This window comes from Pituophis catenifer, unplaced genomic scaffold, assembly GCF_029215685.1.
Source record: "Pituophis catenifer annectens isolate HBS135680 unplaced genomic scaffold, rPitCat1.0.hap2 SCAF_5, whole genome shotgun sequence".
NCBI classification, from domain to species: Eukaryota; Metazoa; Chordata; class Lepidosauria; order Squamata; family Colubridae; genus Pituophis; species Pituophis catenifer.
Genome location: NW_027256885.1, coordinates 15,014,393 through 15,033,083, shown reverse-complemented (window position 1 = coordinate 15,033,083; position 18,691 = coordinate 15,014,393). Strand labels below are relative to the sequence as shown.

General features: G+C 41.5%; 1 protein-coding gene across 2 annotated transcripts in view; it reads right to left on the bottom strand.

Moving 5' to 3' along the window:
- The window catches only part of UBTF (upstream binding transcription factor), a 324,947-nt gene that overhangs the window by 179,484 nt on the left and 126,772 nt on the right, over positions 1 to 18,691 (bottom strand). For both annotated transcript variants that reach the window (XM_070944829.1, XM_070944830.1), the window contains 2 exons: positions 2,436 to 2,477; positions 1,312 to 1,425 (listed from right to left, as the gene is read on the bottom strand). In XM_070944829.1, the coding sequence (XP_070800930.1) occupies positions 1,312 to 1,425; positions 2,436 to 2,477 (156 nt within the window). The remainder of the gene's footprint in view (positions 1 to 1,311; positions 1,426 to 2,435; positions 2,478 to 18,691) is intronic.

The following is an 18,691-nucleotide window of genomic DNA, read 5'->3' as shown; positions in this document are numbered from 1 at the left end:
TTGTATAATGCGTTGGTAGAAATAGATTCAGAAACGGAATTAGTTAAGGACTGTATGATAAAGTGGGCACAAAATATTGAAGAACCAATAATGATGGAAACGTGAGGAAAAATATGGGTTAGAAATGTAAAGTTCACGCAAGCCCAAAACTTAAGAGAGAATTTTTATAAAATGTTTTATAGATGGCATCTGAATCCTAAAAAGCTAGCCTGTATGTATCCAAGTGTGCAACCTAAGTGTTGGAGATGTGAATGTGACGATGCCACGTATTATCATATATGGTGGACATGTAAAAAAATTAAGGCATTTTGGATAAAAATATGGTGGATTATTCAAAATATTCTCAAAAAGATAAAATTTACTCCACAGTTCTTTTTGTTAGGCATAATTACAGATTGTACTGTTATAGAGACTAAGTTGATTTTAAATTTAATAACAGCAGCCAGACTCTTGGTGGCACAGTACTGAAAGAAGGAAGACTTGCCTACTATTGAAGAATGGACACTAAAAGTAGTGAATTTAGCAGAGATGGCTAAAATTTCAGCATACTTGAAGGACCATTCAAATGAAAGATGTATATTGGAATGGAGAAGATGGATTGACTATATTCAAAACAAATATCGGACTAAAAAGTTTCAAATAGCTTATGAATGAAATCTATATTTCCTTTTTGAATATGTTTAGTTAGTTGAAAGGGGAGTTAAAGAGCAAGGGGGAGTTTGGAGACCACAGAAAGTTAGCTTATTTTAGTTTATGTTTGTTATGCTATACCCTGTTTTTGCTCTGGGAAGTCCAGGGGGTGGGTGGTGGGGGGGAGGGGGGGTTGGAGGGAGTGGGGGGATGGGGGGGAAATTATTGTAATGATTGTTAAAACTTTTTAAATTAAAAAAAAAGCAATTTTTGTTTCATTGCCTTAATGCAATGAAAGGAAAAAAAGCTTTCCAAGGATGAGTATTTGAGTATAACAATGAGGTTAATTTATTAAAAATCTGGCAATTATTTCATACATACAATATCTCAAAAAGGCTTCTCTGTTAAGACTTTTGAGCATATATGAATTTATTTTAACCGATTAACAGTTAATACATTAAAAGGTAGATGATTTATTAAGTACATTTTCTCTAAGTCTGCTGGACTGTTTGGGGAATGGTGGCATCATGTTTAGTAATAAAATTTCTAAAGCAAGTCCAGCAGCCATTTGAAATGAAGCTTTGACGCTGGTTTAAAGGTCAGATTCATCCCACTGCTTCAATGTAAAAATGCATCCATATCCACAATAAGTCATGTCCCTGAAGTGTGTAGGTCACCCACCTTGCGGGCATCTGGTGATGACTTCTTAGAGGCAGGGCTGGTGGCACCTTTCTTGTTTATTCCCAGCATTTTTTCCTCTCCCAAAACCCTCTGTTGTTCCTCTTCAGGCAGGCTCTAAAAGACAATCACAATCTTTTTTAAAAAGTTATATAATCACAACATTGGCATATTTGTAATTTCCCTATTTAGCAAATAAACCTTTATGTGATTAGGCAACCTTTTCAGTATTAACAGAAATCTCCATAGCTGCCTATTCATTTTCTTCTGAGAAGCATACCTTCCCAAGAAGGTGCTACATTAGTAGTACAGGTAGTCCTTGTTTAGCAAGTGCCTTGAACAGCAACCATTCAGTTATGATGGTGATGAAAAATAACTTTGCAACCAATGCCTGCATTTATAACCTTTGCGGGTCTATAAAGCAAAGGAAAGCTGAAGTAAGATTGTAAACATAGCCGTGGTTTTACTTAGCAACAACTCTGCTTAACGACCGAGTTTCCAGTCCCAATTGTGGTCACTAAACAAGAACTACCTGTATAGCATCTGCACTGTATTCATCTTTTACCTGTTCTTCTCTGCCTAGGAATAAGGAAGCCCCTCTGAAAATCACTGAAAAACTCATAAAATATGCTGAAGGGAGAGGAAGACATGTATACAATCTTGTTTATACTACCCACAACCTTTTTCAAGATGCTTTATATGATTAAGGTTCCAACATTCTAGAAACCCAGTGTGATCCACCCAAACCATACAGACTGGCATGTAACACATGGAAACTGCTAGAATGTATTTTGAAATATTTATCAGCTCAAATATTGTGCAAAAATAAAAGTGGTCATAAACACAACTGCAGTTTATTATTAACTTGTTTCTCCCTGCTAAGGAAAGAGAATTCGGATTTGTTAAGAGGAGATTGAGCTTTGTCACTATGGTCCCATAACAGATTAAGAACTTAACCCTGAAGAGTTCAAGAAAACAGTATGTCTTTCTCTCCTCCTGTGCCAAATGAAAATCAGTGAACTGTTGTAGTGATTATGGTCCAACCAATGTCAATATTTTTTCAAGTTCAATTCATTTAACTGGAGATAGTTAAACATGTGTATCAGTGTATTATGGATCACACTCACCTCCAGGAAACGCAAAAGCTCAATTTCATAATCTTTCTTTTTCTATGAAAGGAAAACAGCAAGAGAAAATTAGTTTCTTGAATATGCCAAATGGTTCCCATCTCCTTTTCCTCCCTCTATGCCTGATTTGTGTCTCTAAACAAATTGATTCTCTTGATTCTTAAAAGGTTGTAAGAAACTGGTTTCTAGAAATTCTAATAAATTACTATACTTGGGACCAAATATTTAATTGGCCTAGAACAGTAGCTCTGAAACAAAACTGTACCTGAAGAATCAGTAACTGGAGTTCCTCAGTAAACACAGCCAGTGGACACCCCCCCCCGCCTCCGTTTTCTGATTCCAGAGGTAAAAGATGAGAATATCTAGAATAATTTACTATTCAGGAAGGAAGAATTCACTAATTTAAAAAGGCCTGCCAAACAAGGTGAAACTAGGGCACTACAGTTATTTTTTAAGTCAAGGTCAGACAACATGACGTCCTCCAGGTATTCGGGACACATCTTTCCATCAACTGGTCGAGCATGGCTGATTGCAAGGTACTGTGGGAGTTGTAGTCCCAAGCATTTGTAGGACACTATGTCACCATCCTACTTTAACATGTTTATGATGGTAAGTGTACTGTACATGGGATGGGGGCTATTGCAACATGATGTTCTTTAAATCATGAACTTGGACTTTTTTAAAAAGATAAATAACTTGGTCTTTACCCTAACCCTCAAGTATTTCATAGGTGCTTTATTTCTATCAAATATGTATGGATGACTTTTAAACATAAGAAATATATAACAAAGAGAGCCTGGGAAGGCAATTAAGAAACAGGAACATTAGAAAAGCACACTATTATACCTATTACATTACTGGCCCTTCCTAATTGTATTAAATCTTTTAGCAAGAGAGCAACCTGCTTGTTCTCAAGAGTGCTTTTGTTATATGCCTGGTTGGTTACTGGAAGTCGACCTCCACTCCAAATGTGATCCTGGAAGAGTGCAATAATTTGACTGATATCCATCAGATTTCAGCTCCCTTCTCAGCTATTCCATCCAAAAATCAGCCAGTTATAAGTACTTACAAGTAATAGGCATTTAAAATAGGATTAAGATTCTATTAGCATACAGCAACAATGCTTACCCATCAGCCTTCATACCTCATAAATTAATTGGGAGATAGCTTTGGGGATATCCACAGCTTGCAAACATGAGGATTTTGAAATCTACATGGAGGTTGCCTTGTCCAATATGCTTTATAATTTCCAAAGCCACCCTGACAAGTAATGGGCCTGTCTAACCAGACAAATTTGATAGAATGAACACAGAAGATTGCCCAAGACCAAAGAATTATTTATGTGGGCACAACTACCACCTTCAACTTCCCTGTCATAGTCAGACTAATTAATTATATTTTCAGCTGTGAATTACAACTCATCTCTGCAGGTCTGCCTTGGGAAGCAAAAATATTGTGATTATTTCCTGGTGCCTCTGGGAGACTTCTTTAAATTTGATAGACTTTACTGAATTCCTTGGAAGATGATTCAATCACTTCTAGAGAATCCAACTCAAAGGCTAAGGAATGCATGAGAGCCTTCTGACGCCAGAGAGGAGAGACCCACCAAGGCCAAGTTCTCAGAGCTACCAGCTGGCACAGAATGTTTTCCCAAAAGTACTGAGTGTAATTGGTGGAAAATGAACTGTGGGCACCCCAGGGGTGAAAAGGCAGTTTTACCTATATGGGTTTTCACAGGAAAACCTCAGAGCTGACTTTGCTTCTGCTGTGCCTAAATGGATCTTTCAATAAAGTTTTACTCTTGGTAGTTCCTACGTGACATGAGATTCTTTTTTTGGACGCGCCAAATGGGACGGTTTCTTTCTTATTCCTGCAAAAGGCAGGCCACGTGCCCACTCCTCATCTATACTAAGGAATGAAGTTAAATGAAATGGCTGAGCTAATAGAGAGCAAAGAGAGGAATGCCTGATGACTATTTATTTATGTACCTTATGGTGAGATGGGCAACAAATAAATTTAATAAATAAATAAATGTATTTAAGATAATTTATATGGCCGCCCAACTCACTCTTGGTGACTGGGTGGCTTACAAGGATAAAACCCCAATATAAAATGCAATACCCCCCACCCTCCCAGCCACAACAGTCAAACAAGCCACTTGATGGGCTCTGTATCACTCTGGGGTCTGCAGGCCCATTGGCAGAAACATGTTTTCAGGGCCTTTTGGAAAGAGTGTCAAAATGGAGGCCAATCTTATCTCTGCAGGAAAGATGTTCCACAGGGAGGGAGACACCACAGACAAGGACTTTCTTCTTGGTCCCACTAGATGGACCTCCTTAGGATAGGGGATTCATAGCATTCCCTGCCTCCCCGGTGTGGTGGGTCAGATAGATGTGACTGGGGAAAAACAGTCCTTCAAATAACCTGGTCCCAAGCCTTGTAGGGCTTTGAAGGTGAGAACCAGCACCCTGAATTGGACCATGAAGCATATCGGCAGCCAATGAAGCTCCTGCAGGAGTACAAATATAAGCATGTGCAAATATAGGCTTGCACAAAACCACATGGGCCACCACATTTTGAACCAACTGAAGCTTCCAGACACTTTTCCATTTGCAGCCCCATGTAGAGCATGTTGCAATAGTCAAGATGGGAGGTAACGAAGGCGTGGGTAACTGAGCAAGGATTGTTGGTCCAGGAAAGGGCGTAAATGACACACAACCCGCTGTTGCGCAAAGGGCCTCCTGGCCACAGCTGCCACCTGCTCTTTGAGCAGGAGTCATAAGTCCAGGAAAACTCCCAGATTACGCACTGGGTCTGTCTGGGGCAATGCCACCCCAACCAAGACCAGAGATGACAATTCTCCATGGACCAAAGAACCCCAAACCCAGAGCCATTCCATCTTCCCAGGGTTCAGTTTCAGCCTGTTGCTCTTTGTCCAGACCTTAACAGGCTCCAGGCACTGCAAGGAAGTCATCAAGGCATCACTTAACTCACCATGGGGCTGACACATACAGCTGGATGTCATTGGCATATTGATATCTCAGCCCGTGGTGGTGGATGATGTCGCCCAGAGACTTCATGTAGAACTTAAATAGAAGACTAAGTACTGAACCCTGCGGGACAACAGCAAGCAGGAGACAAGGGCTGTACCTCTCACTTTTTGTTAAAACAGTTCATATATTTTCACATTACATACATAAGTGCTTAGTGAACAGCATATTGTCTGGATCAATTTATTTATATATATCCTGTTTCCCCCAAAATAAGACATCCCCTGATAATAAGCCCAATCAAGCTTTTAAGTGCACGGCAATAAGGCCAAGCGCTTATTTCAGGGTTCAAAAAAATATAAGAGAGTGTCTTATTTTTGGGGAAACACGGTAGTAATACTTTTCCTACTCCTAATTTCTACCTCTACTATCCAACCATTTATAAAACAAGTCCCATGTTCGAAAATATCTTCTTTTTCTTTTATTTTTAGTGTCCATCTGTCCATTTCTGCACAATCTAATTTTTTTTAATTACATCATCCTCTGTAGGTGTTTCCTCATTTTTCCAGTACTGTGCAAATACAATTCTTGCTAATGTCAAAACATGTAATTATAAGTTCCCTTTATCAAACTTTTCAGGTATTATGCCTAGCAAAAATATTTCTGTCTTATAATCTGTATGTTGTTTTAACATTTTTTCCAACCATGTATGTATTTTTGTCCAATATTTCTTTGCTTTTACACATGTCCACCACATATGATATATCCCTGGTGTCTGGTTACATTTCCAACATCTGGCGGACATGCTTTTAAACATCTTTGCTAATCTGGCTAGTGGTAAATGCCACCTATAAAACATTTAATATAAATTTTCCTTATATGTAGTTGCCATTGTCAACTTACAATTTCTTTCCCAGAGTTTTTGCCGTTTGTCTAAGTCTATAGTATATCCAAAAATTTTTGCCCATACTATTGTCTCTTTTACCTGTTCATCTTCCATTTTTAAGCTTAACAAAGAATTGTATATATTATCAACTTTTCATCTACTCCTAACATTATTTGGTCAAATATTACCCGGGGGGGCGATTAATTGCTATCGGTGTGGACAAACAGGACATCGAGCTTCTGAGTGCCTGGCCCCTGCCCCAGTTCCACAACAACGCCCCGCCCCAGCTGCACGAGGCAGGAGGCAGGAGGGCTCCAAGGAAAGCCCCAGACACCAGCCGATTTGCCAGACAAGCCGTGGAAATTCCCCTCCCCACTGAAGAGAGGGATGACCCTCTGGTTAAAGAAGCCCCTCCCGGCATAGCTAACAGGGATGAAGACCCAATGGTGAGTGCACCCATCCCCCCCTTCTCAATTAAAGTAAAACCGGTGCTGCCAGACACAGGGAAACAAGCAGAACTACCAGCAATAATAGATACCAGCTGCACCAGATGTTTAATCGGGCTTAAAGTGGTGGAACAATTGGGGATCAAGACAACACCCTTAAAGCACCCAATTAAATTTCACCAGGTGGATGGAACATTAATTGGGGGAGTCCCTGCCACCCATATTACTGAACTGATTAAATTACAGATAGGGAAACATCATGAACTTATACGATTTATAGTAATCCCAAAAATGTCAGAATCTATCATACTGGGCCTGGCTTGGCTGGACAAATGGGGCCCCACCATCACATGGGACGATGGATACCGAAAAATCAGAATAGTGGTTGGCCCATCACCCCCTACCCCTCCTCCCAAACAGCAACCTACCCATAACGGCCAGCGGCCAGAGACAGCAGCAGCTTGTTCAGACGGGCCTCCAGGCAAACACCAGATCCCTAAAGTATATGCAGACTTAGCCAAAGCCTTCAATGAGGAAGAACGTAACCTCCTCCCCCCTCATCGGCCCACAGACTGCACCATCGAATTACAACCAGGGGCTAAATTGCCAAAACCTAGAATGTACTCCATGACACCTGCTGAGATGACTGAATTGAGGAAGTACATTGACACCAACCTAGCCAGAGGGTTCATCGAGCCTGCGAAATCCAGCATGGCCGCCCCAGTACTGTATATAAGAAAAAAAAGATGGTACCTTAAGATTATGTGTTGATTTTCGGTCTGTCAACGCGATTTGCATACAAAATACCTACCCCCTTCCACTGATGAAGGACTTGCTGAACCACCTATCGAAAGGGAAAATTTTCACCAAGCTAGATCTAAGAGAAGCCTACTACCAAGTTCGCATAAAGGAGGGAGACGAATGGAAGACTGCTTTTAACTGCCCCTTGGACAGCTTCCAATTCCGGGTCATGCCTTTTGGACTCCAGGGGGCCCCCGCGGTCTTCATGCAACTGATCAACGAAATTTTGCATGAGCATTTATATCAGGGGGTTCTTGTTTATCTGGATGACATTCTTATAATCAGCGAAAATATGGAAGACCACGTCAAATTGGTCAGACAAGTGCTGAGAAAGTTCCTAGCAGACAAACTTTATGCAAAGTTGTCCAAATGTGAGTTCCATAAGGAGGCCTTGGACTACCTGGGATACAGGGTGTCGAGTCAGGGGATCGAAATGGACCCAGGGAAAGTGAGGGCAGTGCTGGACTGGCAGCCCCCACGCACCCGTAAGCAACTCCAGAGCTTCCTGGGGTTTGCAAACTTTTACAGACAATTCATCCCTTCCTTCGCTGAGGTCGCACTCCCTTTGACAGAATTGCTAAAAACCAGCCCGTCTCCCACCAAGCCAAAACCTAGCTAGCCCTTAGCTTGGACAATGGACTGCCAAAAATCCTTTGAACGGTTAAAGCGCCTATTTGCGGTGGAGCCAATCCTACAGCATCCTGACCCAAATAAGCCCTTTGTGGTTCAGACGGACGCAAGGGACATGGCGGTGGCTGCTGTTCTACTGCAAAGGGACTCCCGAAACAATCTAATGCCGTGTGCTTATGTATCAAGGAAGTTAACGGACACTGAGCGCAGATGGGTGGTATGGGAGAAAGAGGCGTTTGCGGTGCGATGGGCTCTCCTGTCCTGGAGACACTTCCTGGAGGGGGTGGATGAGCCTTTTGGGGTTTGGACTGACCACAAGAATCTTGAGGTGCTGAAGACCCCGAGGAAACTTTCTCCCAAGCAGGTTCGTTGGGCTCAATATTTCAAACACTTTAACTTTAACCTGAAATACATCCCGGGGGGTAAAAACCTTCTGGCTGATGCTCTCTCCCGTAAACCCCAGTTTGACAGCCAACGGGAAGAGATAGTTCACGCCATGATCTCAGAGACTCAGCCAGCCGCCCAAGCCCGCACCAGAGCGCAAATGCGCCAGGGTTCCAATCTCCTCGAAGACAAGTTGACAGCAGAGCTAAAAGCGGCACTCTCCACTGATTCCTGGTTCAAAGAAAACCAGGCGGACCTAACCCTAAGGGATGGGTTGGCATGGAAGGGGAGTAAACTTTACATGCCTCACAGCTCCTGGTACTAAAGAGAAGTCATGATTCTCGACTAGGGGGCCACTTTGGGTTGTTAAAAACCCTCCATTTGACTAGGAGACAATTCTGGTGGCCAAAGATGAAAGCTGATGTGGAAGACTATGTGAGGAGCTGCGCCACCTGCGCCACCATGAAATCCCGACCAGGGAAGCCCCCTGGACTTCTCCAGGCTGTGGCCGAACCCACCAAGCCCTGGGAGGAGATTGCAATGGACTTCATAGTTGAGCTCCCTGACAGTGGGGGTAACCGGGTTATTTGGACTGTCATTGATTTATTCTCCAAGCAAGCACACTTCACTGACTGCAGCGGACTACCATCGGCCAAGAAACTGGCGAAGCTGTTTGTGAAACACATCTACAGGCTACATGGAGTCCCTAAGCGAATAATATCGGACCGCGGGGTCCAGTTTACCGCTAAGTTCTGGAGGGAGTTTCTGCGATCCATTGGGTCGTCCCAGGGACTTAGCTCAGCTTTTCACCCATCGACTAACAGATCGGCTGAAAAATTGAACTCAATGGTGGAGCAATACATTAGGTGTTATGTAAATTATCAACAGGAGAACTGGGCGGACTTGCTACCGTTCGCAGAAGTGGCTTATAATAATGCAGTACACACCAGTACTGGGTTGACTCCTTTTCAGATACATACGGGCATGGATTTTGTGCCGATGCCTGAGTTGCCTAGAGAGCTGCCTACTTCTATGTCCCTAACAGAATGGATGACCTCGTTGAGAAAGGGTTGGGAGAATACAAAAAAAGCTTTAGCAGAGTCAGCGGAACGATATAAGGCCCAGGCCGACAAACGCCGGTCCCTCCAACCACCGTTCCGAATAGGCGATAAGGTGTATTTGTCAACCAAGTACCTAAGATTGAGGGTACCCAGCAAGAAGTTTGGACCCAAATTCATAGGCCCCTTCCCTATAGTGAAAGTGATTAACCCAGTGACTGTCCAACCTCGCATCTTAGGGAAAGTACACCCCGTTTTCCACAGTAGCTTATTGAGACCGATCAGAGAATCTGTCCTAAGACCCTTGCCAGCTGCTATGAGGTGAAGAAAATCCTGGACTCTACAGAGGTCGCTTACAATATTTGGTGCATTGGAAAGGCTACCCTTTGGCTGAAGCTACTTGGGTTAAGAGTTGGGATGTAAATGCTGATGCTCTCGTGAAACAGTTTCACGACAAACTTCCTGACAAACCGAAAGGTCCTCCTGGGGGGGGAGAGGGGGTTAAAGGGATTGGTGCTAGGCGTTAACCCTTTCTTTTGTGTTTGTCTGGGGGAGGTAGTTTTTTGCAGGGGGGGGGAACGCTTGTCAGCTTTGGAAGCCATATTAGGCCGGAAGCTCCAATGCTGCCACCTTGTCATGTGTGGGAAAGTAGGAGAGGGGGTTAGTAGACATAATAGCATTCTTCCTGTCGGTCAAGGTCAGGGCGATCCCGCATTTGGAGAACGAGTGGTCAGGGGGCTGGATCGGGATGGAACGGACGTTGATTGGAGCATGTGACCGACTGGGTAGAAAAGGGGATGGTTTTGGGAGCTTTGACTTACTGAAGGAAAACCCGGGCTTTTCAGATTCGGGTTTTCCCAGATGTGCCAGGTTGCCTATTCTAGTAAAGAGGACTTTGGAAAATGCTTGCTTCCGCGTCTTTACATGGAGTGGGGCGTTTTGTTTTTGTTTTGTTTTTATTAAATTTATATACCGCCCTACTCCCGAAGGACTCAGGGCGGTGAACAGGCACAAAATAAAATACATAGATACAAAAGTTAGAAACATAATTAAAACCAGATTAAATAATTTAGCCCGAGAATGCTAAATTGTTTCTGGAACGCTGACAGTAAGCTCTTTATAGAAACCATAGTTCTTAATATCTTTCTCATATCTCGATTTTATTTGCATATGCGGCCACCATGATAGGTCCACACCTTGATTCTGCAACTCTTATTTGGTTTTAAGTTCCCCCTCCACATTTAAAGTATCTTTTTTTTAAAAGTTTTTTATTGTAAACATATTAAAACAAGACACAAACAACATTTATATACATACACTTTTTTTTAACAGCTCTTTCGAAGTGGTCCTTTCTTACTATTTACACATATTTTAACTTTATCTTACTCCACATTGTTATCTATCTTCCCTTATTTCGTCTACATTTTACCTTGATCTTTAACATTTTTTTTTCCTCTCTCCTTTATTCCTCTTTCTCATTTTTCCTATTCTCCAACCATTCTGTTCTGCCCCAGCTACGGACCCCAAAGAACACAGCACACACAAAGTCTGTACAAACCTTAGTTTACTAAATTAAATAAGTTTTTTTTTTCAAAACAAAGGCTGTTAATTAACTTTAACAGCCTACAAGAATCCAAAGAATAAATAATCTTAATCTTACTATGGTTGGCAGAAATTCCAGAAGCAATTTGCAAAGAAATAAGATCAAGGCACGAAGGAGAGTGAACGAAGTTGTTCCCTGCAAATTGCTTCAGTTGGTGTTCCTCCTTAAATAGGCTAAGGGAGTGGCCAATTAGCCCCAAGCCTTACTCTCGAGACCTCCTCCTGAGGAGCCACTCCTGCCTTTTGGCAGCTCTGTGCGCCCGTGCATTGAGAAGAGGCTCCTCCTCTTCGTCCTCTTCACTTAAGGGAGCTTCTGGAGGTTCTGAAGGCCCTGGCTGAATCCCCGCCTCTGGCACCACATCTTCTCCAGCCTCATTGTCCGACTCGAGTGCCAGCTGCACAGGCTGCTGGCGCAGCACCACACCAGCCTCCTCGCTGTCCGAATCAGCCACCAGCCGCACAGGCCGCATACGGGCCACAACACATTCATACCATCTACACCACACTTTATAATATTCTGTATCCTCTTTCTCCTTGAGTTCTTTTGTTAGTTTGTCCATCTCTGTGCACTCTAAATTTTTTTTAATTAAATCCTCTTCTGTTGGTGAGTTTTCCTTCTTCCAATTTTGCACGTAGACTATGTGGGCTGCTGTTAGTATGTGTAATGTTAAATATTGTATTTCCTTTGTGTAATTTTATATGGGAATCCCTAGTAAGAATTGCTCTGGTTCTCCCTTTATTGATTTTTGTGTTATCTCCTCTAGCCACTTTCTGACTTTGGCCCAGAATTTCTTTGCCACTGGGCAAGTCCACCAGAGATGGTAGTATGTTCCATAGTTACTCTTACATTTCCAGCATTTCGGTGAATTACTAGGGAACATCGTTGCTATTCTAGCTGGCGGTAGATGCCATCTATGAAACATTTTCATCTGGTTTTCCTTGTATGCCGTTGATATTGTCAATTTCATATTTATTCTCCACATCTTTTCCCACTTCTCTAATTCTACTGTGTGGTTGAAATTCCTTGCCCATTTAATCATAGTATATTTCACTATTTCCTCTTCCATTTTATACCGTAATAAGAATTTATATATTTTACTAATTAATTTTTGTTCCCTCCCATATACAATTTTATCCAATTCGTTTTGCTCCAATTGTACCTCATTTGTCTTTATATCTTCTGTATATTTTGATCTTATTTGTAAATATGTCCATTCAACTTCCCTATTCAAATCCTGTTCCAATTCTTGTTTTGTTTTTAATTTTCCCAAATCATTTAATATATCCCTGTATCTAATTATTTTGGTCCAGTCTATTAAATTTGGATGCATTAATATTTCATTGGGCAAAATCCAAAAAGGTATTCTCATATAATGTTGCTTTTTGATTTTGTTCCAAATTAATAATAATGAGTTCCTAATTATATGTCTTCTAAAACACCCATGGGTTTTATGCTTTTCACCCCATAGGAATGCATGCCATCCTATCTGTAAATCGTGACCTTCAATTGTTAACATTCTTTTATTTCCCAACTCCATCCATTATTTTAACCATGTTAGACATGCTGCTTGATAATAAATCTCCCAATCTGGAAGGGCTACTCCTCCTCTGTCCCTGGTATCTTGTAAGGTTTTTAATCTAATTCTAGGCTTTCTCCCTTGCCATATAAATTTTGAGATCAATCTGTTTAATAAATCAAAAAAGCTTCTTTCTATTCTTATCAGTATAACCTGGAAGAGGAACAGAATTTTGGGCAGGATGTTCATTTTTATTGCCACCACTCTTCCCATCCATGAAATTTGTAGATTTTTCCAATTTTCCAGATCTTTCCCAATTTGCAGTATTAATTTATCGTAATTGTCCTTTTTGATTGAGGAACCTCTTGCTGTTAGCCAAATCCCTAGGTATTTTATTTTTTTTTGTTATCTGAATATTCATACTGTTTTCTAATTCTATCTCTTGTTTTTTTTTTTGTAAGTTTTTAGTTAGCAATTTAGATTTATTTTTATTTTTAGACCTGCCACTACGCCAAATTCTTCTATTTTTTTTATCAATTTGGGGCCAGTTTTTAGAGGTTCCTCAATTATGAAAACCATATCATCTGCAAAAGCTTGCAATTTATACTCATTTTTTATCTTCAATCCTTTTATCTCTCGATCTTCCCTAATTTTTTTAAGAGTGGCTCCAATGATAGTATAAGGAGAAGTGGGGAAAGTGGGCATACTTGTCTCACACCTTTTGTTATCTTAAATCTATGTCATATCTTGATTAATAATTACCCTTGCAGTTTGTTTTGAATATATTTTTTCAATCATTTTTTCAAATTTTGACCCGAATTCCATTTTCCATGCCGCCCTGAGTCTCCGGAGAAAGGTGGCATATGAATTGAATTAATAATTTTTTTTTTTATTTGTTGTATTATAAATCTCCAATTCAAATTATCGAAGGCTTTTTGGGCATCCAGGAAAACCAGTGAAAATTGTTTCTCTGGGTGCGCTTCATAAAACTCTAATATATCAATTATGGTCCGTGTGTTGTTTTTAATTTGTTGACCTGGCAAAAAAACATTTTGATCCGAATGTATATGTTTATCTGAGATTGTTTTTAGCTTTTCCGCAATTATTGACATGTATATTTTGTAATCAGAATTTAATAAAGAGATAGGCCTGTAGTTTTGTACTGATTGCTGATCTGAACCGTCCTTGTGTATGAGTGTGATTAATGCTTCTGTCCATGTTTTGGGTATGTTTGTTTGCTGTAGTGCTTCATTAAATATTTCCAGCATTAATCCTCCTATCTGTTCTTGTATACTCCTATATAACTCAACTGGTATTCCATCTGGTCCTGGCGTTTTATTGTTCTTTTGCCTTTTTATTGCAATTCCAAATTCTGTTTCAGAAATTGGTCAGTTTAATACTTCTTTCTGTTCCTCCGTAAGTTTACATACATTTGTTTCCTCTAGATAATTTTTAATTTCTGCTTCTATCGTTTCTTCCTGTGTATATAATTTGGAGAAAAAAGTATGTATAATTCGTTTCTTATCTTCTCTTTTATATTGGATTTTCCCTTCCTCATCTTTCAAATGTATCGTTTTCCTTTTTTAACTTATAAGCTAACCATCTGCTCACCTTGTTTGCGTGCTCAAAATAGTTTTGTTTTGCCATCTTTATTTTCAATGCCACTTCTTCTTGGGTTATCAAATTTAGTTTATGTTTAATTATTCTCCTTTCCTCTTTTACTTTTTTATTTTGGGGGTCTTTCTGTAGGTCTTCTAATTTTTTAAGCTCTTCCTGTAGTTTATTTTGCTGAGACCTTTTCTCTTTTCTTTTCTTTGCCATATATGCGATCGTCACCCCAAAGGTTTTGAGTCGAAGTGTCTTCTTTTTTGTTTACACTTAGGAAAATCTTTAGCTCTTTTTCCAACAATTGTTTATATTCTTTCTCTTTACATATGTTTTGGTTTAACGTCCATCTTTTGTATTATTTTTTTTGTCCTTTCCAATGGATAATTATCGGGTTATGGTCAGCCCATTCATTTATTCCTATGTTTATTTTTTCTAATTCTAATTGTAATTGTGCTGTCATCCAGGCCATATCAATCCTGGACCAAGATTGATGTGGATGAGAATAGTACGTATATTGCTTTTCTTCTTTATAAATTTCTCTCCATGTGTCTCTTAAACTTCATTCTGATACCATGTTGAAGAATTCTTTAGGTAATATTTCCTTCTTTTTTTATTTTTCTTATTACTGTAATAATCTTTTTTACTATCAGCTATGGCATTGTAATCTCCTATTATGCATACGTTTTCTATTTCTTGTTCTATTATTCTATTATGTAATTTTTTGAAATTTTCCTGTTGGTTTTTATTTGGGGCATATACCACTACTAATAAAATTTGTTTATGTTCTGTATCTAATTTTATCAACAAAATTCTACCCTCATCTGCATAGACTAATTCTGAATTTATTCTTTCTTTTACATACACTGCAATTCCTCTTTTTTTTCTGTTGTGATAATGATACATGTAATCTTCCTAATTTCTTGTTTTCTAATAATTTTTGGAATCCTTTTTTTTATATGAACCTCTTGCAGGCAAATCACGTCTATATCTAATTTTTTAAATTTTGTTAATATTTGTGTTCTCTTTTTCTGTGCATTTAGACCATTAATGTTCATGGAGAATAAAAATATTGTCTCTTCTATCTCCTACTGTATTTGTTTCTTGGTGTTTCTTGTCTCCCTTTTTACTCTTCCTCTTGCTCCTTCTCTTTCTTCTCGTTCTTTTTCTTGAATTTTCCTTAGCTCTCTCTCCCTTTCTATCTCCTCTTGTTGATCATCCTCTTGACTTTTACTTTCTGATTCGTCTTTACTTTCTTGCTCTTCTTCAAGGTAGTTTTTATACAATTGTTGAGCTTTTTCTATCAAATCCACTTTAAATTTCCTATCCTGCCATGTGATGAGAATACCTTCAGGGATAATTCATCTGAACATTACTTTGTATTTTATAATTGTCATTCGAACTGGACCTTACCTGCACCTGCATTTGGATTGCATTTGGACTTATTGGACCCCTGATTTGATCACAGCTGACCACCGGTTCCGGCTACATCATCAGTCCCAGTTACATCTATAATGCCTTGCTGTGAGGAGAGGTTCAAGCCTGGGTGCGGTCACCGAGGGAGTCACCTTGCTGCTGCTGCCACCAAATAAGACCTGTCGATACCAGTCGCCGTGAGAGGGTGGCTTGGTCATTGCTTTCTCAGGGCAGCAGCCTGAGACTCCTCTCCACTGCCGTGAGAAGACAGTGGAATCCCAGTTTTGACCCGTGCTGAAATGGCGGACTGTCTCTCCCGGACCTTTTTAAACTCACCATCATTGAATCCCTGGCCTCATTCCATCTTCCCCAGGCGGACTTTTTAGGGATGTACTCACCGGCTGAGTTTTTTGCCTTGCGAGACTCCCCCCTCTCGCAGGTCTGGCCTTCTATGTTATCGAAGGCCTACCTCAATGACGGGTTTTGGAACCCAGAGAGGTGGCATGCCGCGAAGAGGGGGTTGAGGGTTTTTTTATATAAATGTTTAACCAATTTTTTAAGGGGTTCCGGGGGGGGGAGGGTTGGATTAGAAGTAGGGCTGTGGGTATGGGGGATAACCCACTAAGAGGAGGGCCGGGTGTGGCTGTGAAGCGCGGCATGGAGGGTGGGGGGCCCGGGGTCGAGGGGGGGGGCTAAAGCGTATCCAGATAAAGTTTCTACCATCAGTACTGTGGGTGGGAGGGGTAGATATGGTGGGAGCAGGGGGCCATATCGTGTTAGGGGAGTGCGCACCCACTATCTACGAGCGGTGGCGCGCTCCGGCCCCCAAAGCTCCACTCGTTCTCCAGGTTGCGCAGACCCTCAGGGCCCTGGCCTTCGGCTGATGTTGTGCAATGCCAGGTCTGTAGTAAATAAAGCCCCCCTCATTTGTGATCTTGTTCAGGAGGGGGGAGCGGACCTGGCAGGTATTACGGAAACCTGGCTGGGCCAAGAGGGGGGGTCCCTCTCGTTGAAATGTGCTCACCAGGTTTCTGCGCATTCCATCGGCCGAGGTTACAGGGTAGGGGCGGGGGGGTAGCGGTTATCATTAAAGAAGGTCTGAGACCGAGGGAGGCCACTGTTCCTCAGATGGCCGGTTGTGAATCCCTCCTTGTGAGATGGGGTCATGGGGTTCAGATGGGTTTGCTGATCACGTACCTGGCTCCCTGCCACGTGGCAGCAGCCCTGCCCGAGCTACTCAACGTCATCGCCGCGGTGGCGGTTGATACCCCTAGGCTTATGGTCATGGGGGATTTCAACCTGCCATCTGTGGGTGAGGCATCTGAGGTGGCTCGGGAGTTCATGGCTTCCATGACGGCTATGGACCTGACCCAGTTAATTCATGGCCCTACCCACACGGGGGGAAACACGCTGGATCTAGTTTTTGTCTCTGGACAGTGGTTGAGTGACCTTGAGATAGGGGATATAGTTACCGAGCCCTTGTCATGGTCAGATCACTCTCTTCTTCGTCTCGACCTTCGAACCGCTGCACCCTGCCGCAGGGAAGCGGAGCTGGTAAGATGGTTCCGCCCCAGGCACCTGATGGAACCTGACAGGTTCCAGATGGAGCTTGGGCCATTTCCTGAAGCTCTGGCACACGCCTCGACTGGAGACCTAGTGGCCGCCTGGGATAGGGCGGCCGCTGGAGCTCTGGATCGGGTCGTGCCTTTGCGGCCTCTGACCCGGCGCCAATCTCATTTGGCTCCTTGGTTCACTGAGGAGCTAAAGGAGTTGAAGCGCCGGAAAAGACGCCTTGAGAGTAGTTGGGGGGCCAGTCTTTCAGAATCGGACCGGACACTGGTAAGATCTCATATTAGGAATTACCTAGTGGCGATAAAAACAGCGAAATGTAGTTATTGAAGGCTGAGTCAACCTTGAGCCTGGTGAGATTTGAACTTGCAGTAATTGCAGGCAGATGGTGTTACTTAACAGTACTTTTAGTCTGCTGCACCACCAAGGCTCTTATTTCTAGGCTGCATAAACAGAGGGATAGAATCAAGATCACGTGAAGTGTTAATACCACTTTATAATGCCTTGGTAAGGCCACACTTGGAATATTGCATTCAGTTTTGGTCGCCACGATGTAAAAAAGATGTTGAGACTCTAGAAAGAGTGCAGAGAAGAGCAACAAAGATGATTAGGGGACTGGAGGCTAAAACATATGAAGAACGGTTGCAGGAACTGGGTATGGCTAGTTTAATGAAAAGGACTAGGGGAGACATGATAGCAGTGTTCCAATATCTCAGGGGTTGCCACAAAGAAGAGGGAGTCAAACTATTCTTCAAAGCACCTGAGGGTAGAACAAGAAGCAATGGGTGGAATGGGAATCAAGGGGAGAAGCAATTTAGAACTAAGGAGAAATTTCCTGACAGTTAGAACAATTAATAAGCGGAACAACTTGTCTGCAGAAGTTGTGAATGCTCCAACACTGGAAATTTTTAAGATGATGTTGGATAACCATTTGTCTGAAGTGGTGTAGGGTTTCCTGCCTAGGCAGGGGGTTGGACTAGAAGACCTCCAAGGTCCCTTCCAACTCTGTTATTCTATTCTATTCTACCATTGATAGATGCAAATTTTCCCATTTATCTAAGTCTGTTTTAATTTGTTGTAGCAGTCTTATATATCTTCTTTGTTACACATCTTGCTGTTAAATATATTCTCAAGTATTTAACTTTCTTAACTATCAGTAAATCTAATTTGTCAATTCTCCTGTTTTTCTGTGAGGTTTTTAGCTAAAATTTTAGTTTTATCGTTTATTTTTAGTCCTGCGACTTTTCCATATTCTTCTATTATTCCCATTAATTTAGGGCCCGCTTCCAGTGGTTCTTCTAAAACAAATACTAAGTCATCTGCAAATGCTTGCAATTTGTATTTTTCCCTTT